At 47.2% G+C, this 19,332-nt stretch overlaps 1 protein-coding gene across 4 annotated transcripts in view; it reads left to right on the top strand.

Annotated features, from left to right (window-relative positions):
* Positions 1–2,652: 2,652 nt before the first annotated feature.
* The window catches only part of LOC144691467 (phosphorylase b kinase regulatory subunit alpha, liver isoform-like), a 163,768-nt gene continuing 147,088 nt past the window's right edge, over positions 2,653–19,332 (top strand). For 3 of the 4 annotated variants that reach the window (XM_078559576.1, XM_078559574.1, XM_078559577.1), the window contains exons 1-2: positions 2,653–2,802; positions 3,836–4,327. In XM_078559576.1, the coding sequence (XP_078415702.1) occupies positions 4,250–4,327 (78 nt within the window). In that variant the 5' untranslated portion in view covers positions 2,653–2,802; positions 3,836–4,249. Of the gene's footprint in view, positions 2,803–2,936; positions 3,091–3,835; positions 4,328–19,332 lie in introns of those variants that run through there. The other variant, XM_078559575.1, reaches the window with a different exon arrangement.

Raw genomic sequence — 19,332 nt, forward strand, 5'->3', positions numbered from 1 at the left:
CATCATTGATTGTTGTAAAAAAACCCATCTGGTTCATTGGAAATCTAGCCTACATGTGACTCCAGACTCCATAGCAATGTGCTTGACTCTTAGCCTGCCCTCTGAAATGGCCTAGTTCAAGGGTAATTAGGGATGGGCAACAAAAGCTGGCCTTGCCAGTGATGCCCACATCCCATGAAAGAGTAAAGAAAAACCCTTGGTGCCCTGAATCTCAATCCCTCAATCAATGTCATTAAAAATCAGATTGCTGTTTGTGGGAGTATGTAAATTGGCAGCCATGTTTCCTATATTAAAACAGTGAATGCACTTCAAAAGGTGTAAAATGCTTTGAGGCATCCAGTAGTTGTGGAAAGTGAGGTTTTCTTTTTTAATTCCCACTTTTTATTGTTCCACCATTGGTGACTGTGCCTTCAGTTGCCTAGGCCCTAAACCCTCCCTAATTCCCTCCCTAACCACACTGCCTCTCTATTTGGCTTTCCTCCTTCAGGGCACTTCTCAAAACCTGCCTCTATGACCAAGCTTTAATTCACCTTCCTTGATTTCCCTTTAGTGGCTCGGTGTCACATTTTGTTTGATAATTACTCCAGTGAAGTGCCTTGGGCTGTTTTGTTACATTACCAGTGCCTTACAGACACAAGTGGTTTCTGTGTAAAAGCTGAAGAACACGCCCCGATTAGGCTATCTAAATAAACTAGATTACATTGTATTGACTGGTTTAATAATTCAGCTAGTTCTAAAACTATATTAAATCCAACAGCCAAAATGTGTTATAACAATATAGCCCTGTTATGGATACTCCTGTATCCATTGGAGTTTAGAAGAATAAGATGTGATCTTATTGAAACATAAGATCCTGAGGGGAATTGACAGGGTGGATGCTGAAAGGATGTTTCCCCTTGTGGGAGAGACTAGAACTAGCGGACACAGTTTAAAAATAAAGGGTCTCCCATTTAGACGGAGGTGAAGAATTTTTTTTCCCTCTCAGAGGGTCATGAGTCTAAGGAACTCTCTTCCCCAGAGAGCAGTGGGGGCTGGGCCATTGAATATATTCAAGGCTGAGTTAGACAGATTCTTGATTGACAAAGGAGTGAAAGGTTTTTGGGGGGTCGGCAGGAATGTTGTGTTGAGGCCACAACCAGATCAGCCATGATCTTATTGACTGGCGGAGCAGGTTTGAAAGGCCAAATGGCCTGCTAATTCATATGATCATATGTTCGTAACATTAGCATTTCACATTTTAAAAATGTATTACTTCATGGGATGTGGGCCTTGTTGAACAAAGCCAGCATTTGCTCCCCATCCCTAATTGCCCTTGAACTGAGTGGCTTGCTAGACCATTTCAGAGGGCAATTAAAAGTCAACTACATTGCTGTGGGTCGGGAGTCACATGTAGGCCAGACCGGGTAAGGACGGCAGATTTCCTTTTCTAAAGGACATTAGTGAACCAGATGGGTTTTTACAACATTCAGTGATAGTTGTCATGGTCACGATTACTGAGACTAGCTTTCAATTCCATATTTATTAATTGAATTTTCTAATCTAAAGTAAGCACAGGAATAGATGTAAAATAGGTCACATATATTTTATATATATATACCTTCTTCCCCTTCTTAGGTAGTCCCTCAGGATCAAAGATGACTTGCTTCCACTCCGGGAGGGTGGTTCTGAGATGGCTGATATGCCCAATACATGATCTGCAGACTCTGGCACATGTGGGGCAGGTGGTGCTTGAAGGGGTGGGTAGATAGGTTGTTTGGAGGTTTGTGCCACACAATCACTGAGATTTGTGCGCTGCCTCTGATGCCTCAACTTCACCTCTACACATTCCCGACACAGTCTCTCGACGCATTTGCTGTCTTCCTGAATGAACCTCCTCCATTTTGGTTGGTCACAAGCCAGGGTCTCCTGTGAGTCGGAGGGGATGTTTAATCTCTTCAGGGATTCTCTCCGCTGTACTCCTGGCTTTTGGGGGGTGGCGGGGGTGGTGGGGCGGGTCTCCTGCTGCCACCAAGTTTGGTAAAGCAATTGCTTCAGGAGTATGCAGTATATTATACATATAGATATACACACATATATTTTATATATATATATAAAACTAGCCACTAGCCAACATCTGAAGCTCCAAGTTTGCACATCTTTGGGGCTCACGTACATGACTGCGTTACCATGGGCCTGATATACAATGTTTGGGATTGCTTTAGCGAGTGGTGGGCAGTACGGGCAATTTACTGGTTTTAATATATCCTTGCAACATAATGGTGTAAATTCCTGAAAGTGTGTTTCATTCAGGTCGGTCAGTTTGAAACTTATTAATGGCATTCTCCCAAAAGTGATGAAGTTGAAAATTGGTGAGACTGCTGAGTCTGAATAGGTGCTCCATCAAGATGTTGCCTAGTTTTATATAGAAACAAACTTTACAGCTACTCCTGTTATTGCTTCAGATTAAAACTTCTGTGGCTTTTCAAATTTCTCAGCCCTGTGGGATATGAGCCAGGTAAAACCACCTGTTGGAAGGTTCCTCCCACAGAGAGCTGCAATCCTTATTGCTATTCAAAGGCGGTTGTATTTGCAAAGATGAGCTGAGGATTGCAGTGAGCATGTGAGCCGCTCTGTCACTGGATTGGGCTCAGCGCTGCTTCCCTCTCTGTCTCCATCCCCTGGTCTCACTGCTAAATGCAGCTCAACAAGGTCCTGAAAGACAAGCAGAGGCCGGGAGAGCAGATTAAAGAAAGGTCGAAGCATTATCGCCAGTGTGCAGTGTGTAGATGGTATGAGGTCCTCAGCTGGCAGAGTGTGAACAGAGTGAGTGAAAAGGGTGTAGGGGAGGAGAGATATTGAACAGGACCTGGGAGCGGCTGTAACAATCCTTTTGTTACAGTTACATTGATGCGGAATAGAGAGAGAGAGAGAGAGGGAAAGACAGGGGGAAGCGGGCCCTGTAACAATGTTACTCTGCAGCAGCGGCTTCAAACCAGCAGCTCAGTGAATAGATCCCTGAATATAAACTCCGGCAGCCTGAATGTTGCAGTGAAGCGCTGGCGATCACTGAAACCGACTGGGGCATCAGTCAGAGCCAGACCAGGCTGCAGGGTAAGACTGGGTGCTGGGTAGAGACTGGGTGCTGGGTAGAGACTGGGTGCTGGGCAGTGACTGCGTGCTGGGTAGAGACTGGGTGCTGGGCAGTGACTGCGTGCTGGGTAGAGACTGGGTGCTGGGCAGTGACTGGGTGCTGGGCAGTGACTGGGTGCTGGGCAGAGACTGGGTGCTGGACAGGGACTGGGTGCTGGGCAGTGACTGGGTGCTGGACAGGGACTGGGTGCTGGGCAGTGACTGGGTGCTGGGCAGTGACTGGGTGCTGTGGGCAGTGACTGGGTGCTGGGCAGTGACTGGGTGCTGGGCAGTGACTGGGTGCTGTGGGCAGTGACTGGGTGCTGGACAGGGACTGGGTGCTGTGGGCAGTGACTGGGTGCTGGACAGGGACTGGGTGCTGTGGGCAGTGACTGGGTGCTGTGGGCAGTGACTGGGTGCTGGGAAGTAACTGGGTGCTGCGGGAATTGACTGGGTGCTGGGCAGTGACTGGGTGCTGCGGGCAATGACTGGGTGCTGCAGGCAGTGACTGCAGGTTGGGCAGCAATTGTGTGCCAGGCTGGGCTGGTCTATTCACAGCCACGCAGTCCATATTGAGGGTCTTGTGAGATAGAAAGGGGACTAACCAGCACAGCATCACCCAGCCCAGCTCCAGCTAACCAGTTGGTCAACTGAGTGAACCATTAGAAACAGGTAAAGATTTGTCCCTCCTTCTGCTTGTGTGTAACAGTAAACATTGTGTGCCCAGGTTCACCAACAGTCCAAGAACGAAGTTGTGAGCAGGGTCCCACACTCTGTCATACCCTACCCTGGTCCCACACTCTGTCATACCCAACTCTGGTTACTGCTGGTCAACGTTGATAACTGCTGGTCAGCACTGGACAACACTAATAACTGCTGATCAACGCTGTTACCTGCTAGTCAACACTGGTCAACGCTGTTAACTACTGGTCAACAATGGTCAATGGTGGTTACTGCTGGTCAACACTGCTCAACAACATTGGTTACTACTGGTCAATGCTGGTAACTGCTGGTCGGTGCTGGTAACTGTAGGTCAACACTGACCAACACTGATATCTGCTGGTTAACATTGCTAACTGCTGGTCAACACTGGACAACACTGGTAACTGCTGGTCAATAGTAGCCAACATTATTTGGGACTATGAGGAGCAGAAGCAATTCAGGTGTTCGATTGGATGGATATGCGAGATTGGTACAGCAAACCATTCTCTGTCACCAGGTGAGTAGCAGCTTCTGTTTCAGTTCTATGGATTGAAAGGATTGTGTGTGTGTGTCAGAGTGTGTGTGTCAGTCTGTGTGTATGTGCTTGTATGTGTGTCAGCCTGTATGTATGTGCTTGTGTGTGTGAGCATCAGTCTGTGTGTATGTATGTGTGTTTGTGTATGTGATTGTGTGTGTATGTGTGTTTGTGTATGTGCTTGTGTGTGCATCAATCTGTGCGTATGTGTGAGGCTGTATGTGTTTGTGTCTGTGTGTTAGTCTGTTTGTATGTGTCAGTCTGTGTGTGTGAGGATCTGTGTGTATGTGTGTGAAGCTATGTGTGTGTGTGCGTCAGTCAGCCTGTGTGTGTGTGTGTGTGTGTCTGTCTGTCAGTCAGCCTGTGTGTGTGTCTGTCAGTCAGCCTGTGTGTCAGTCTATGTGTATGTGCTTTTGTGTGGGGCTGTGTGTGTATTTGTGTGTGTGTGGTGGGGGTGGGGTGGTTGCCAGGGGAATAGACACAGCTGCCAAATACTCACAATTCAGTTTGAGTGGCTGTACTATTGCACTGGCCCTGCCATTAACCGTGCACACAATGAGTCTTCTTATCGACTAAAGTTGTGCTTTGAAAAAAAAATTTGTAACAGGTTAAACTACAGTCGAGATGTGTGGTATAAAACCCCAATAATGTTGTGAAGGTTTGGAGCTGGTGAAGCCCAGCTTGAGTTTCCAAAGTTAGTGAGAGGAGGGAAGAGCTGAGAGAGAACAGCAGCTCTGCAGTGTTTGGCGGGGGGAAAGTATAAAACTGCACATCTACTTCCTGTTTCCTGTGTTTTTCATGTAAATGTCACTTTGGAGTATTTATAGAGAGAGATGGTCCAAATCTAAGAGATTTACCAGAGTTTTCAGTGTCAGCATGTTGAAACATATTGTTTCTATATTTAATGTTCATTTTGTGTTGGTGTGCATTGTGATAAATATCAGCCACAGTAAAAGGTTTGAGCCCAATCTGGAGTCATTTGTGAAGGATAAAGATGATCAGAAATGTAGCTTTGGTTTGTTATTTCAAGTGATTATCAAAACACTTTCATACTCACTGCACCATAGCTACCTGGATCACTGGCATCTCTTTATCTTAATTTAAGAAATGAATATGCATTCAGAGATTGTCTAAAGGTCGATTAGTACACGCAGCAGGATAAAGAACAAAAAGCTATAGAAAAACTCTATGTGATAAATTCACACATGACTCAGAAATCCCTGGTTTGTGGGTTCTCAAGTAGCTCAGCATGTGTTGGAAATGGTTATGTTCAGCCTTTTGAACATTGGCCTTTACAGAACTTAGAAGTGATACTATGAATTTGCAGAGCTCTGGAGAAAGAGCAGGGGTCCTCTTGAAGAGTCCTTTCAAAGAGCTAGAATAGGCAGGATGGACCAAAAGGCCTTGTTCTGTGCTGCATCATTCTTTAGAATATAGCTGAGTAATGGCTGACTAATACTTGATTATTCTATTGAAGTATAAGTGTCTCAGTGATATGTTGCTCAGATTTTTTAATTAATTTCCAATGAGAGACTGTAGCTTGTGTACAGTACATTGTAGTTTGGAGGAATGTAGTTTTGACCTGGTGCTGTTTGTAGATTTTGATTCTATGTGAGCTCACTCAGTGCAGGTTCAGCAGGATTTATGTTATAGGAGGACAGCAATGAAAATATCAGCAAAATGGAATTACAAGATCATAGAGAGCGAAAATGTTTTTTTTCTCATATAAAGAAAAATTGAAAATGGAGACTCAAATATTGAAATGACAAACCCAGTTCTGCCTCACTATCTCTTTGCTTGAATCCTCCACCTTGCGGAGTTAACAGACTGCTTGTCTGACATTCAGTACTGGATGAGTGGAAGTATCCTCTAGTTAAACATTGTGAGGGCTGAAACTATTGCCCTTGGCCCCTGCCACAAACGCTGGTCCCTCTCCCTGGCAACAGTGTGAGGCTGAACCAGACTGCTTGAAACCTTGATTTCTCATTTGAACTAAAGATGAGCTTCTGACCACTAAGACCACCTACTTCAACCTCCATAAGATAGCCTGACTCCAGCCCTGCTTCAGCTCATCGACTGTTGAAGCGGTTGTTACCTCTAACCTTGACTATTCCAATCCCCTCCTGACTGGTCTCTCACGTCCTGGCCTCTGTAAACTTGAGATCACCCAAAACTTGCCATCCCGCTCGCCCATCAGCCCTCACTCACTGACCTATGCTGCTGCTTAGTTAACAATGCCTCGATTTTGTAATTCACATCCTTGTTTTCAAATCCCTCTGTGGCCTTGTTTCTGTCTATCTCTGTAATCTCCTCCAGACCCACAAGACAGGAGGCTGGGTCATTGAATATATTCAAGGCTGAGTTAGACAGATTCTTGATCTGCAAGGAAGTCAAAGATTATGGGAGGCAGGCAGGAAAGCCACAGTCGGAGCAGCAATGATTTTATGGAATGGTGGAGCAGGCTCGAGGGGCTGAATGGCCTAGTCCTGCTCCTGTTCTTTATGCTATTATATCTGTGCCTCTCTGATTCTGGCCCGTTGGGAGTTTAATCACTCCACCATATGAACATACGAACAAGGAGCAGGAGTAGGCCATTTGGCCCCTCCAGCCTGCTCCACCATTTAATAAGATCATGGCTGATCTGATAGTAACTGAAATCTGCATCCCACCCACTGCCGATAACCACCCCTTGCTTACCAAGAATCTGTCCACCTCTGTCTTAAAAATATTCAAAGACTCTGCTTCCACCGCCTTTTGAGGAAAAGAGTTCCAAAGTCTCACAACCCTCTGAGTGAAAAAATTTCACCTCATCTCTGTTTTAAATAAGTGACCCCTTATTTTTAAACAGTGACCCCGAGTTCCAGATTCTCCCACAAGAGGAAACATCCTCTCCACATCCACCCTGCCAAGACCCCTCAGAATCTTATACGTTTCAATCAAGTCACCATTGGTGGCTGTGCCTTCAGTTACCTAGGCCCTAAACTCTGGAATTCCTTCCCTACTCTTCTCTGCCTTCCGACCTCGTTTTCCACCTTTAAGACATTCCTTAAAACTTACCTCTTGACCAAGCTTTTGTCCATCCGCCCTAATATCTCCTTATGTGTCTTGGTGTCATATTTTGCTTTATAATACTCCTGTGAAGCACCTTGGGGTATTTTATTACATTTAAGATGCTGTCTAAATACAAGTTGTTGTATATTTAGGGAACCGTTGGTTGATTGGCCTCAGTGATTTTAAAGTGGGTTGCACTGTGTGTTTATACTGAAGATTATTGTATTAACCCTTGTATTCCCTTGAATGCTTGCTAAACGTGCCTGAAGATAATCTTACCTGCTGGGTAATGTGAATGTGCACCCTCCACCAGTGGGACAGGGCACAAGCAGGGCTTTTGTCCTTATATTGAGCTTGGCTTGTGTGGAAATTCATCACCATGTTTAAGGCTCTCTGAACCAAACTACTTTGAATTCCACTCAGGTAGAGTTTCTTGTTATGCAGTGCAGAGTGAGCACTTACTTTGGAGACTACTTTAATAACAGGTACACATTCCATTTCTGAAAATAGTTTAGCTGCTGCACGAGACGAGACTCTGGGATCCTAAATGTGTACAGGGCTACTGCTGGAGTTTGACCAGCTAAAAATGCATATCCTACAAGTACAGAGCACCCAAAGCTCTTTGCCTTTTGTTTATTCATTCACGGGATGTGGGCATCGCTGGCTGGGCCAGCATTTATTGCCCTTCCTTGAGAAGGTGGTGGTGAGCTGCCTTCTTGAACCGCTGCAGTCCATGTAGTGTAGGTACATCCACAGTGCTGTTAAGAAGGGAGTTCCATGATTTTGACCCAGCGACAGTGAAGGAATGGCAATATATTTCCAAGTCAGGATGGTGAGTGACTTGGAGGGGAACTTCCAGGTGGTGGTGTTCCCATCAATCTGCTGCCCTTGTCCTTCTAGATGGTCGTGGATTTGGAAGGTGCTGTCTAATGAGCCTTGGTGAGTTTTTGCAGTGCATCTTGTAGATGGTACACACAGTGTCAGTGATGGAGGGAGTGAATGTTTGTGGTTGGGCTGCCAGTCAAGTGGGCTGCTTTGTCCTGGACGGTGTCAAGCTTCTTGAGTGTTGTTGGAGCTGCATTCATCCAGGCAAGTGGGGAGTATTCCATCACACTCCAGACTTGTGCCTTGTAGATGGTGGACAGGCTTCGGGGAGTCAGGAGATGAGTTGCTGTCTGCAGGATTCCTAGCCTCTGACCTGCTTTTGTAGCCACAGTATTTATATGGCTAGTCCAGTTCAGTTTCTGGACAATGGTAACCCCCAGGATGTTGATAGTGGGGGATTCAGTGATGGTAATGCCACTAAATGCCATGGGGCAATGGTTAGATTCTCTCTTGATGGAGATGGTCATTGCCTGGCACTTGTGTGGCATGAATGTTACTTGCCAGTTGTCAGCCCAAGCCTGGATATTGTCCAGGTCTTGCTGCATTTGGACATGGACTGTTTCAGTGTCTGAGGAGTTGCGAATGGTGCTGAAAATTGTCCAATTATCAGTGAACATACTTCTGACCTTATGATGGAAGGAAGGTCATTGATGAAACAGTAAAGATAGTTGGGCCTAGGACACTACCCTGAGGAACTCCTGCAGTGATGTCCTGGAACTGAGATGACTGACCTCCAACAACCACAACCAACTTCCTTTGTGCTAGGTATGACTCCAACCAGCGGAGAGTTTTCCCCCTGATTCCCATTGACTCCAGTTTTGCTAGGGCTCCTTGATGCCATTCAGTCAAATGCTGCTTTGATGTCAAGGGCAGTCACCCTCACCTCACCTCGGGAGCTCAGCTCTTTTGTCCATGTTTGAACCAAGGCTGTAATGAGGTCAGGAGCTGAGTGGCCCTGGCGGAATCCAAACTGGGCATCAGTGAGCAGGTTATTGCTAAGCAAGTGCTGCTTGATAGCACTGTTGATGACCCCTTCCATTACTTTACTGATGATAGAGAGTAGACTGATGGGGCGGTAATTGGCTGTGTTGGATTTATCCTGCTTTTTGTGCGGTGGTCACTCCTACCGATATTGTCATGGATGGATGGACCTGCGGCAGGCAGGTTGGTGAAGATAAGATCGAGCATGTTTTTCCCTCTTGTTGGTTCCTTCGCCACCTGCCGCAGACCCAGTCTAGCAGCTATTTAATTATGACTCAGCCAGCTCTGTCAGTAGTGGTGCTACCGAGCCACTCTTGGTGATGGACATTGAAGCCCCCCCACCCAGAGTACATTCTGTACCCTTACCACCCTCAGTGCTTCCTCCAAGTGGTGTTCAACATGGAGGAGCACTGATTCATCAGCTGAGGGGAGGCGGTACGTGGTAATCAGCAGGAGGCTTCCTTGCCCATGTTTGACCTGATACCATGACCAGGAACACCTTATCTGGTAGGTCATTGGTTTGTGAAATTATCTGGTACCAGATGTGAAGAATTGATGATGGTCAGTTGTCCTTGGACTCCAGTTTCCATAACTGCACCTGATCTCTGGTTAATTAAATTCACGAGAATGGTTCCAGGGTTGAGAAACTTTGGTTACGTAGATAGATTGGAGAAGCTGGGACTGTTCTCCTTGGAAAAGAGAAGGTTGAGAGGAGATTTGATAGAGGCATTCAAAATCATGAGGGGTCTGGACAGAGCAGATAGAGAGAAACTGTTCCCATTGGTGGAAGGATCAAGAACCAGAGGACACAGATTTAAGGTAATTGGTCAAAGAACCAATGGAGACATGAGAAAAATCTTTTTCTCACAGCGAGTGGTTAGGATCTGGAATGCACTGATATAAACAAAAAGCTAAAAGCTACTGCGGATGCTGGAAATCCAAAACAAAAACAGAATTACCTGGAAAAACTCAGCAGGTCTGGCAGCACCACCGATGCTGCCAGACCTGCTGAGTTTTTCCAGGTAATTCTGTTTTTGTTCTGGAATGCACTGCCTGAGAACGTGGTGGAGGCAGGGTCAATCGAGATATTCAAGCAGGAACTGGATTATTATCTGAAAAGGAAGAATGTGAAGGATTACGAGCAGCAGGCGGGGCTGTGGCAATAGGTGCATTGCCCCCATAGAGAGCCAGCACAAACAAGACAGGCCAAATGGCCTCTTGTGCCGTACCCATTCTGTGATTCTGTGAATTATCCAGTATATCCTAGAATACTGTAGGTCTGTCTTAGGATTGGAGGTCTGCGAATGTTGTATCAATATTTAAAAAGGGTGTGAGGGAAAGGCCAAATAATTATAGGTCAGTCAGGCTGACTTCAGTGGTGGGAAAATTGTTAGAATCAATTCTGAAACACAGGATAAACTGTCACTTAGAAAACAATGGATTAATCAGGAATAGTCGGCATGGGTTTTTTTAATTCATTCACGGGATCTGGGCTTCACTGGCTGGGCCAACATTTATTGCCCATCCCTAGATGCGCTTGAGAAGGTGGTGGTGAGCTGCCTTCTTGAACCGCTGCAGTCCATGTGGTGTAGGTGCACCCACAGTGCTGTTAGGGAGAGAGTTCCAGGATTTTGACCCAGCGACAGTGAAGGAACGGCGATATATTTCCAAGTCAGGATGGTGAGTGGCTTGGAGGGGAACTTCCAGGTGGGGGTGTTCCCATGTATCTGCTGCTCTTGTCCTTCCAGATGGTAATGGTCGCAGGTTTGGGAGGTGCTGTCGAAGGAGCCTTGGTGAGTTTCTATAGTGCATCTTGTAGATGGTACACACTGCTGCTACTATGCGTCGGTGGTGGAGGGAGTGAATGTTTGTGGATGTGATGCCAGTCAAGTGGGCTGCTTTGTCCTGGATGCTGTCAAGCTTCTTGAGTGTTGTTGGAGCTGCAGTCATCCAGGCAAGTGGAGAGTATTCCATCACATTCCTGACTTGTGTCTTGTAGATGGTGGACAGGCTTTGGGGAGTCAGGAGGTGACTTATTTGCTGCAGGATTCCTAGTCTCTGACCTGCTCTTGTAGCTACAGTATTTTGTTAAGGGAAGGTCGTGTCTTTGTTAATTAATCAAATTTTTTGAGGAAGTAACAAGGAGGATTGATGAGGGTAGTGTAGTGGATGTTGTCTACATGGATTTTAGTAAGGCATTTGACAAGGTCCCACATGGCAGACTGGTCAGAAAAGTAAAAGCCCATGGGATACAGGGGGATGTGGTGAGTTGGATCCAAAATTGGCTCAACGACAGGAAACAAAGGGTAATGGTCGATGGATGCTTTGCAAATGGAGAGTGGTTTCCAGTGATGTTCCACAGGGTTTATTGCTGTTTGTTGTATATATTAATGATTTGGACTTAAATGTGGGAAACATGATTGGGAAATTTGTAGGTGGCACAAAAATTGGCCGTGTCGTTGATAGTGAAGAGGATAGCTGTTATCTCCAGAATGATATCAATGATTTGGTTGAATGGATGGAAAAGTGGCAAATGGAATTCAATCCAGTGAAGCGTGAGGTAATGCTTTTGGGAAGGGCAAACAAAGCTAGGGAATACTCAATAAATGGGAGGATAATGGGAGGGGTAGAGGAAGTGAGAGGCCTTGGAGTGCATGTCCACAGGTCCCTGAAGATGGCAGGTGGTGAAGAAAGCATATGGAAAGCATATGAAAACATATTGGACAAGGTATAGAATACAAAAGCAGGGATGTAATGCTGGAACTGTATAAAATGCTGGTTAGGCCACAGCTGGAATTTTGTGTACAGTTCTGGTACCACATTACAGGAAGGATACAGTTGCTTTGGAGAGGGTACAGAGGAGATTTACAAGAATGTTGCCAGGGTTTGAAAATTGCAGCAATGAGGAAAGATTGGATAGGCTGGAGTTGTTTTCCTTGGAGCTGAGGGGCGACCTGATTGAGCTGTACAAGGTTATAAGGGGCCGAGATAGAGTAGACAGAGATGCTGTTTCCCCTAGCAGAGAAGTGAATTACCAGGGGACACAGATTTAAGGTGATAGGTAGAAGGATTAGAGGGGACATGAGGAAAAGCAACTTCACCCAGAGGATGGTGGGTGTCTGGAATTCGCTGCGTGGTTTGGTGGTGGAGGCAGAAACCCTCAACTCATTTAAAAGGCACCTGAATCTGCACCTAAAGTGCTGGAACCTGCAAGGATACGGACCAGGTGCTGGAAGGTGGGATTAGAATGGGCAGCTAGTTTTTTATTTTTCAGCCAACGCAGACACGATGGGCTGAATGGCCTCTCTGCTGTAATTTTTCTATGCTTCTATGTCTCACTCTGATTGCATTTCTGAGTTTGCCTGTGAGTGTTGATTTGGTTCAAGCTGCGACCATCAGGCACATCATCTTCCAGCCTCCGTGACCCCAGAGCGACCCTACTTATGTTGGCCCACCACCCACTCGCCCCCCTCCCCCCACCACAACCCCTCCAACTATTTGTTTAATAAACAACCGACATTTTGATAGTTTGAGCCTTATTACGCGATCAGGAAAAAGCGTGGCTTCCCACGAGGGAATGGCGCAACTCATTACAAAATGGTTGTGTGCATTATGCTCAGGCTTCTAGCCACAGCCTAGGCCTAACAGAAGATTCCCTTGACTGGTGAATCTAACACTGGAAGGTGTGGATCTGACTGCCATTTTTAGTTGTCTCTCTGCTCCCCAGTAACGGTTGGCACTGAGTCCTGGGAAGCGAGTGCACACGCTCTTATAGCTGATCTCTCAGCAGTGCCCAGCAGAATGTCCTTCTGAATCTGAGGATCCACATTCACTTTACAACAGGCATGTGCCGCGGTTATTGTGCCGGGTAGGCACCATGCAGTGCTATCTTGTGACCTGCCAGCCACTTTGACGTCCCAAACACCCAAGTCTAACTCTGCGCATTATCAGCTGTGATGATGTTGGTTGTTGTCGTGCTGTCAGTAATCTAAGGGAGAGAGAGGTTAACAGTGCCTATGATTACAAGACTGAGAAATGAAAGATGCTCCACACTAGGTTGAAAGGGATCACGATTGTACATGTTGACATTAAGATGGAAACTGATTTGGCGAGTGGGACAAGAAGGGTGGGAGGTAAAATTCATAATTAACAATGCTCAGACTATTTTCTGTAGCCAAAGAGAAGTGTGAAGGGAGATGCTATTCAGAAATTCAAAATGATGAGGGGAATGCCGGGGAAACAAATAAATGCAATCAGATATCTCTGATGTAAAAACTGCCTGTGTCCGCCCAAAACCAGACAGATGGCATTCCCTTACCCTACACTGCTAAAGAAAACAGGTCAACAAGCTAAGGCAACATAATCCATTCTGTCACCGTCAAACAACACAGGGCGATCACACACTGGGTAAAATCGCCCCAGATTTGCACTCAGTGTGGTACTGGGGTGGGTAAAACGACGTTTCTCCCGCTGGCCACGATGATGGGTTTTAACGTTGTATCGTCCCAAACTCGCCTCATTATTTATGCATTCCTGGGAAACACGGCATTTCCATGGTAGGCAGTCTCTCGTTCGCCTGCTGGCCCTCACCCTGCCAGCGCATCACGCCGGGCGCCATGTTTAAAGTCCAGCTGCAAGCACATCAGTCATTGCTTCCAGCCTGCCTCAGCTGCCCAGGAGACATGGCCAGCAAAGGAAAAAGACTGCAGCCCCTCAGTTTAATGACGGGTCCCTCGAGTGACTGCTGGATGCCGTGGAATCCAGCCGGGATGTCCTGTACCCCTGCTCTGGCCGCAGGATGGGCAGCAATGTGACCAGTCCAGCTTGGGAGGCGGTGACAGCAGTGGTCAGCGCCAACACCCTTCAGAAGAGGACAGTCACCCAGTGCAGAGGATGAATGATCTCCTCTGTTCTTCCAGGGTAAGTCACTTTTCACATCACTCTCAACTCACACACTCACAAACCCATCACACACCCACAGGGCTCTCACTCACTGCCAGTTCGAGGGACATCACCACTCACACTCCCACACATACCATCACTGTCCTCATCCCGTCCATGGGTCCATTCACCACCTACACAGGCCAGGCACATTTATCATCTGGCCTGGCAGGCATCCTGCTTACACTCTTCCCAATCTCTATTCATACAGGACAAGCTGGCACACAACAAGAGGGAGAGGTTGCAGACTGGTGGAAGAATGCCTGAAATCAAGGTCCTCACGGACTTTGAAAACAGAGCCATCCAGCTGGCCGGCGAGGATCTGGGCCAGTCCTGTGCTGACAGTGAGATCGGCGCTGCTCTACCAAGTGAGGGTCCAGCAGTGCAACATCCATCAGACAACCATGCTGTGAGTGATGTGTCCTGTTTCACAGCCACTGCCATGTACTAATTATCTCTCCTTGCTTTCACAGGCACATCTGGGAAACAGCTGACAGAGTCCATGACCCAGGGTCTCCAATCAAGCCCCGAAGGAACTTCTGAAGAAGAATCTGGAGGCTCCCTCCCTGAAGTCCCGTCACAGCGTCACCCACACCCTCCACCAGCGCAGAGACACACACCTCGGGGGGACCTAGCTTTAGAGTAGCCTCGGGATCACAATCTGGTGAGCACATCGCACTGTCTGATCCACAGCAGGCGGAGGCAGGGACTTCCCATGTTCCCGGCACTCGGAGGACTGCTGGAGGCCAAAACGCTGCTGACTCCGAGTCAGATGATGAGCCTCTGGACCCGGTCATGTCACAGTTGCTGGAGCTGCAAAGGCAAGCTCGGGAACATCAGGAAGGGATGTCTGCTGCACTCCTCAGATTCCAAGGCACGGTGGAGGAGTCCGTCTGCCTTCACTCTGAGGTGATAGTGCCAGCATGCCAACGTACCGAGGTCAACACTGGTAGGATGGTGGCCGCCATGGAGACCTTGGTCCAGGACGTCGCTCCTGCACTGCTGCGTGGGCTTAACTCTATCGCTGATGTCATAGTTGGCCTCCAACAGTGTGTACGCGAGAGGGGTGTGGGTCAGCTCGATCTCACTCCAGCTACTCCTTCTCCTCAAGGAGTCAGCCTGGGGTCCTCGGGCACCCATAGGGAGGAGGATCAGCAGACGCATGCTCTGGCTCCATTCATCCAGGTGACTCCAAGAGCGTCTGGACAATCTGACACCCCTCTTCCTGTGACCTCCACAGCTCCAGCTCCACAGGCTGAGGAGGGTGCCACTGCCACACAGCAGGACCCCGAAAGTAGGTCAGAGCCCTACAAGTCTCGGCCCTCCAGAGGGCGTCCGCCAAGGTCATTACAGACAGGGCGTCACAGTCAGCAGGCTGCTCCCACCTCCGCTGTGGATGTCTGGGGAGCACCAAGACATAGCAGCAGGGTTAGGAAGGTTAAGAAGATGTAGTTGCACAGCCTGAGCATGGGTGTTAATCACTTGTACATACTGTTCACTATTGTCAATAAACTCCCAAGAATGTCTCCCTGCCAATGGCTCCTTGTTCTGATGAGCAGTGTTTGTGTCACTCAGATGTGAAACCTTTCTGCACAAGATAAAGGCAGGTGTCTCAGTCCAGGGCCTCTTCCCTGTGCTTTGTGCAGCCTTCAGACTACAATGATGGTCCTGCCTCACACTCCCTGGAAACATTACTGATGCCTGCACCTCGGCAGTGCTGATCATTGCTGCCAGAATGCAGTGGACAGACATCACAGAGTTCCGTCATTCTCTTTGTGTGCTCTCAGTACCTTTAAGGTGGGGCTGGCCCCCATCATACCAGCATCTGCGACCAGTGAGGCTGTGCTCTTGAAGGGCTCACATGCTGAAGGTGGACAAAGGATCAGATGCTTCTAAAGTTTCATGGCTGCGTCTCCATATTACCCTGATCACAGAGCGTAAGCGAGCTGCTCTTGGCCAGACAGGAGTCAGTCATTCTCAGAGGCTATGTGAAGATCTATAGAGTGTCCTCACTGCATGTCATCATCATCCTCCTGCGATTGAGCGACTATTAGGGCCTTCACTGCATCTACATGGGAGGGTGAGCTGTGAGGAGGATGCAGAGATGCTTCAGTGTGATTTGGACAAGCTGAGTGAGTGGGCAAATGCATGTCAGATGCAGTATAATGTGGATAAATGTGATGTTATCCATTTTGGTAGCAAAAACAGGAAGGCAGATTATTATCTGAATGCCTATAAATTGAGAGAGGGGAATGTGCAATAAGACCTGGGTGTCCTCATACACCAGTCGCTGAAGGTAAGCATGCAGGTGCAGCAGGCGGTAAAGAAAGCAAATGGTATGTTGGCCTTCATAGCGAGAGGATTCGAGTACAGGAACAGGATGTCTTGCTGCAATTGTACAGGGCCTTGGTGAGACCACACCTGGAATATTGTGTGCAGCTTTGGCCTCCTTATCTGAGAAAGGTTGTACTTGCTATAGAGGGAGTGCAGTGAAGGTTTACCAGACTGATTGCTGGGATGGCAGGACTGACATATGAGGAGAGATAAACAGATGAGTTTACAGGTAAAACGGATGAGTTCAGGGTGAGGATTGACACGTGGAATTGTGATATAGTAGCCATCACTGAGACGTGGCTGAGGGAAGGGCAGGATTGGCAGCTCAACATTCCGGGATATAGAATCTTCAGGTGAGACAAGGGAGGGGGTAAAAGAGGAGGAGGTGTTGCATTATTAGTTAAGGAGTCAGTTGCTGCAATAAGGAGAGATGATATCTTGGAGGGGGCATCGAATGAAGCTTTGTGGGTAGAGCTTAGGAATAAAAAAGGGGCAACCACATTATTAAGTGTTTATTATAGACCCCCAGATAGTTAGCGGGAAATTGTGGAGCAAATATGTGCACAATTTGCGGAGGTGTGTAAAAACAATAACTATAGGGTAATTATATTAGGTGATTTCAACTTTCCCAACATTAATTGGGATAGACATAGTGTTAAGGGCTTGGATGGAGTGGATTTCTTGAAATGTGTACAGGAGAACTTTTTAGGTCAATATGTTGAGGGTCCAACAAGGGACGGAGCAGTGCTGTACCTAATTCTGGGGAATGAAGCCAGAGGCTGAGGTGGTGGTGGGCAAGCATTTTAGTGATAGCGACCACAACATGATACAGTTTAAGTTTGTCATGGACAAAGAAATAGACAAGATGCAAAAAAATTGTTTTGGATTGGGGGAGAGTGGATTTAAGTAAAATAAGGCAGGATCTGGCCAAGGTAGACTGGGAACAGTTACTTGTGGGGAAATCTACAGAGGAACAGCGGGGGGTGTTCAGAAAGGAAATGGGGAGGGTGCAGGCTCAACATGTTCCTTCTAGGGTGATAGGAAGGAGTAACAAGCCCAGAGAACCATGTATGACCAGAGATATTCAGGTTATAATAAGAAGGAAAAGAGAGGCTTTTACCAGGTGAAGGGGAAGCAAATCAGCAGAGGCATTAGTGGAGCACAGACAGTGCAGGATGGAGCTTAAGAAAGCAATTAGGAGAGCAAAGAGGGGATATGAGAAAGCTCTGGCTGGTAAAAGTAGGGAAAATCCCAAGATATTATATAAGTATATCAATGGGAAGAGGATAACCAGGGAAAGAATAGAGCCCATAAGGGACCAAGGGAGCAATCTATGGGTGGAGCCAGAGGACATCGGTAGAGTGTTGAATGAATACTTCACGTCCGTCTTCACCCAAGGGAATGAGGATGAAGGTATCGAACTCGAGGAGAGAGACTGCGAGGCTCTTGAGCTAATTGATATATGGAGTGACAAGGTATTGGAGGTGTTGGCAGGCTTAAAAGTGGACAGATCTCCAGGTCCGGATGATTTGTGTCCCAGACTGCTGAGGGAGGCAAGGGAGGAGATCGCAGGGGCTCTGACCCGAATTTTTAATTCCTCTCTGGCTACAGGGGAGGTGGCAGAAGACTGGAGAACAGCTAATGTGGTTCCGCTGTTTAAGAAGGGTTGTAGAGATAAGCCAGGGAACTCAGGCCAGTGAGTCTCACGTCAGTGATTGGGAAACTATTGGAGAAAGTTCTGAAGGAGAGTATCTATCTCCACTTGCAGAGGCAAGGTTTGATCAGGGATAGTGAGCATGGCTTTGTCAGAGGGAGGCCAAGCCTAACAAATTTGATTGAATTTTTTGAGGAGACGACCAGGTGTGTAGATGAGGGTAGTGCAGTTGATGTAGTTTATATAGATTTCAGCAAAGCCTTTGACAGGGTCCCACATGGGAGACTTATAAAGAAGGCAAATGCACATGGGATACAGGGTAATTTGATAAGGTGGATTCAAAATTGGCTTAGTTGTAGGAGACAGAGGGTGATGACAGAAGGATGCTTTAGTAACTGGAAGCCAGTGTCCAGTGGTGTATCAGAGGGATCTGTGCTGGGTCCCCTATTACTTGTCATTTATATAAACGACAGAGATGACTATGTGGGGGGTAGGATTAGTAAGTTTGCAGATGACACAAAGATTGGCTGGGTGGTTAACAGTGAGGTTGAGTGTCTTGGGCTACAGGAAGATATAGACCGGATGGTCAAATGGGCAGATAAGTGGCAGATGGAATTTAACCCTGAAAAGTGTGAGGTGATACACTTTGGAAGGAGTAATTTGACAAGGAAGCATTCAATGAACGGCATGGCACTAGGAAGTTCTGAGGAACAAAGGGACCTTGGCGTGTGTGTCCATAGATCTCTGAAGGCAGAGGGGCATGTTAGTGGGGTGGTGAAAAAGGCATATGGGACACTTGCCTTTATCAATCGAGGCATAGATTACAAAAGTAGGGAGGTCATGTTGGAGTTGTATAGAACCTTGATGAGGCCACAGCTGGACTACTGTGTGCAGTTCTGGTCACCACATTATAGGAAGGATGCGATTGCACTGGAGGGGGTGCAGAGGGGATTCACCAGGATGTTGCCTAGGATGAAACATTTAAGTTATGAAGAGAGGTTGGATAGACTGGGGTTGTTTTCGTTGGAGCAGAGAAGACTGAGGGGCGACCTGATCGAGGTGTACATGATTATGAGGGGCATGGACAGGGTGGATAGGGAGCAGCTGTTCCCTTTAGTTGAAGGGTCAGTCACAAGGGGCA

The sequence above is a fragment of the Cetorhinus maximus genome, chromosome 16, assembly GCF_964194155.1.
Source record: "Cetorhinus maximus chromosome 16, sCetMax3.hap1.1, whole genome shotgun sequence".
Classification (NCBI taxonomy): domain Eukaryota; kingdom Metazoa; phylum Chordata; class Chondrichthyes; order Lamniformes; family Cetorhinidae; genus Cetorhinus; species Cetorhinus maximus.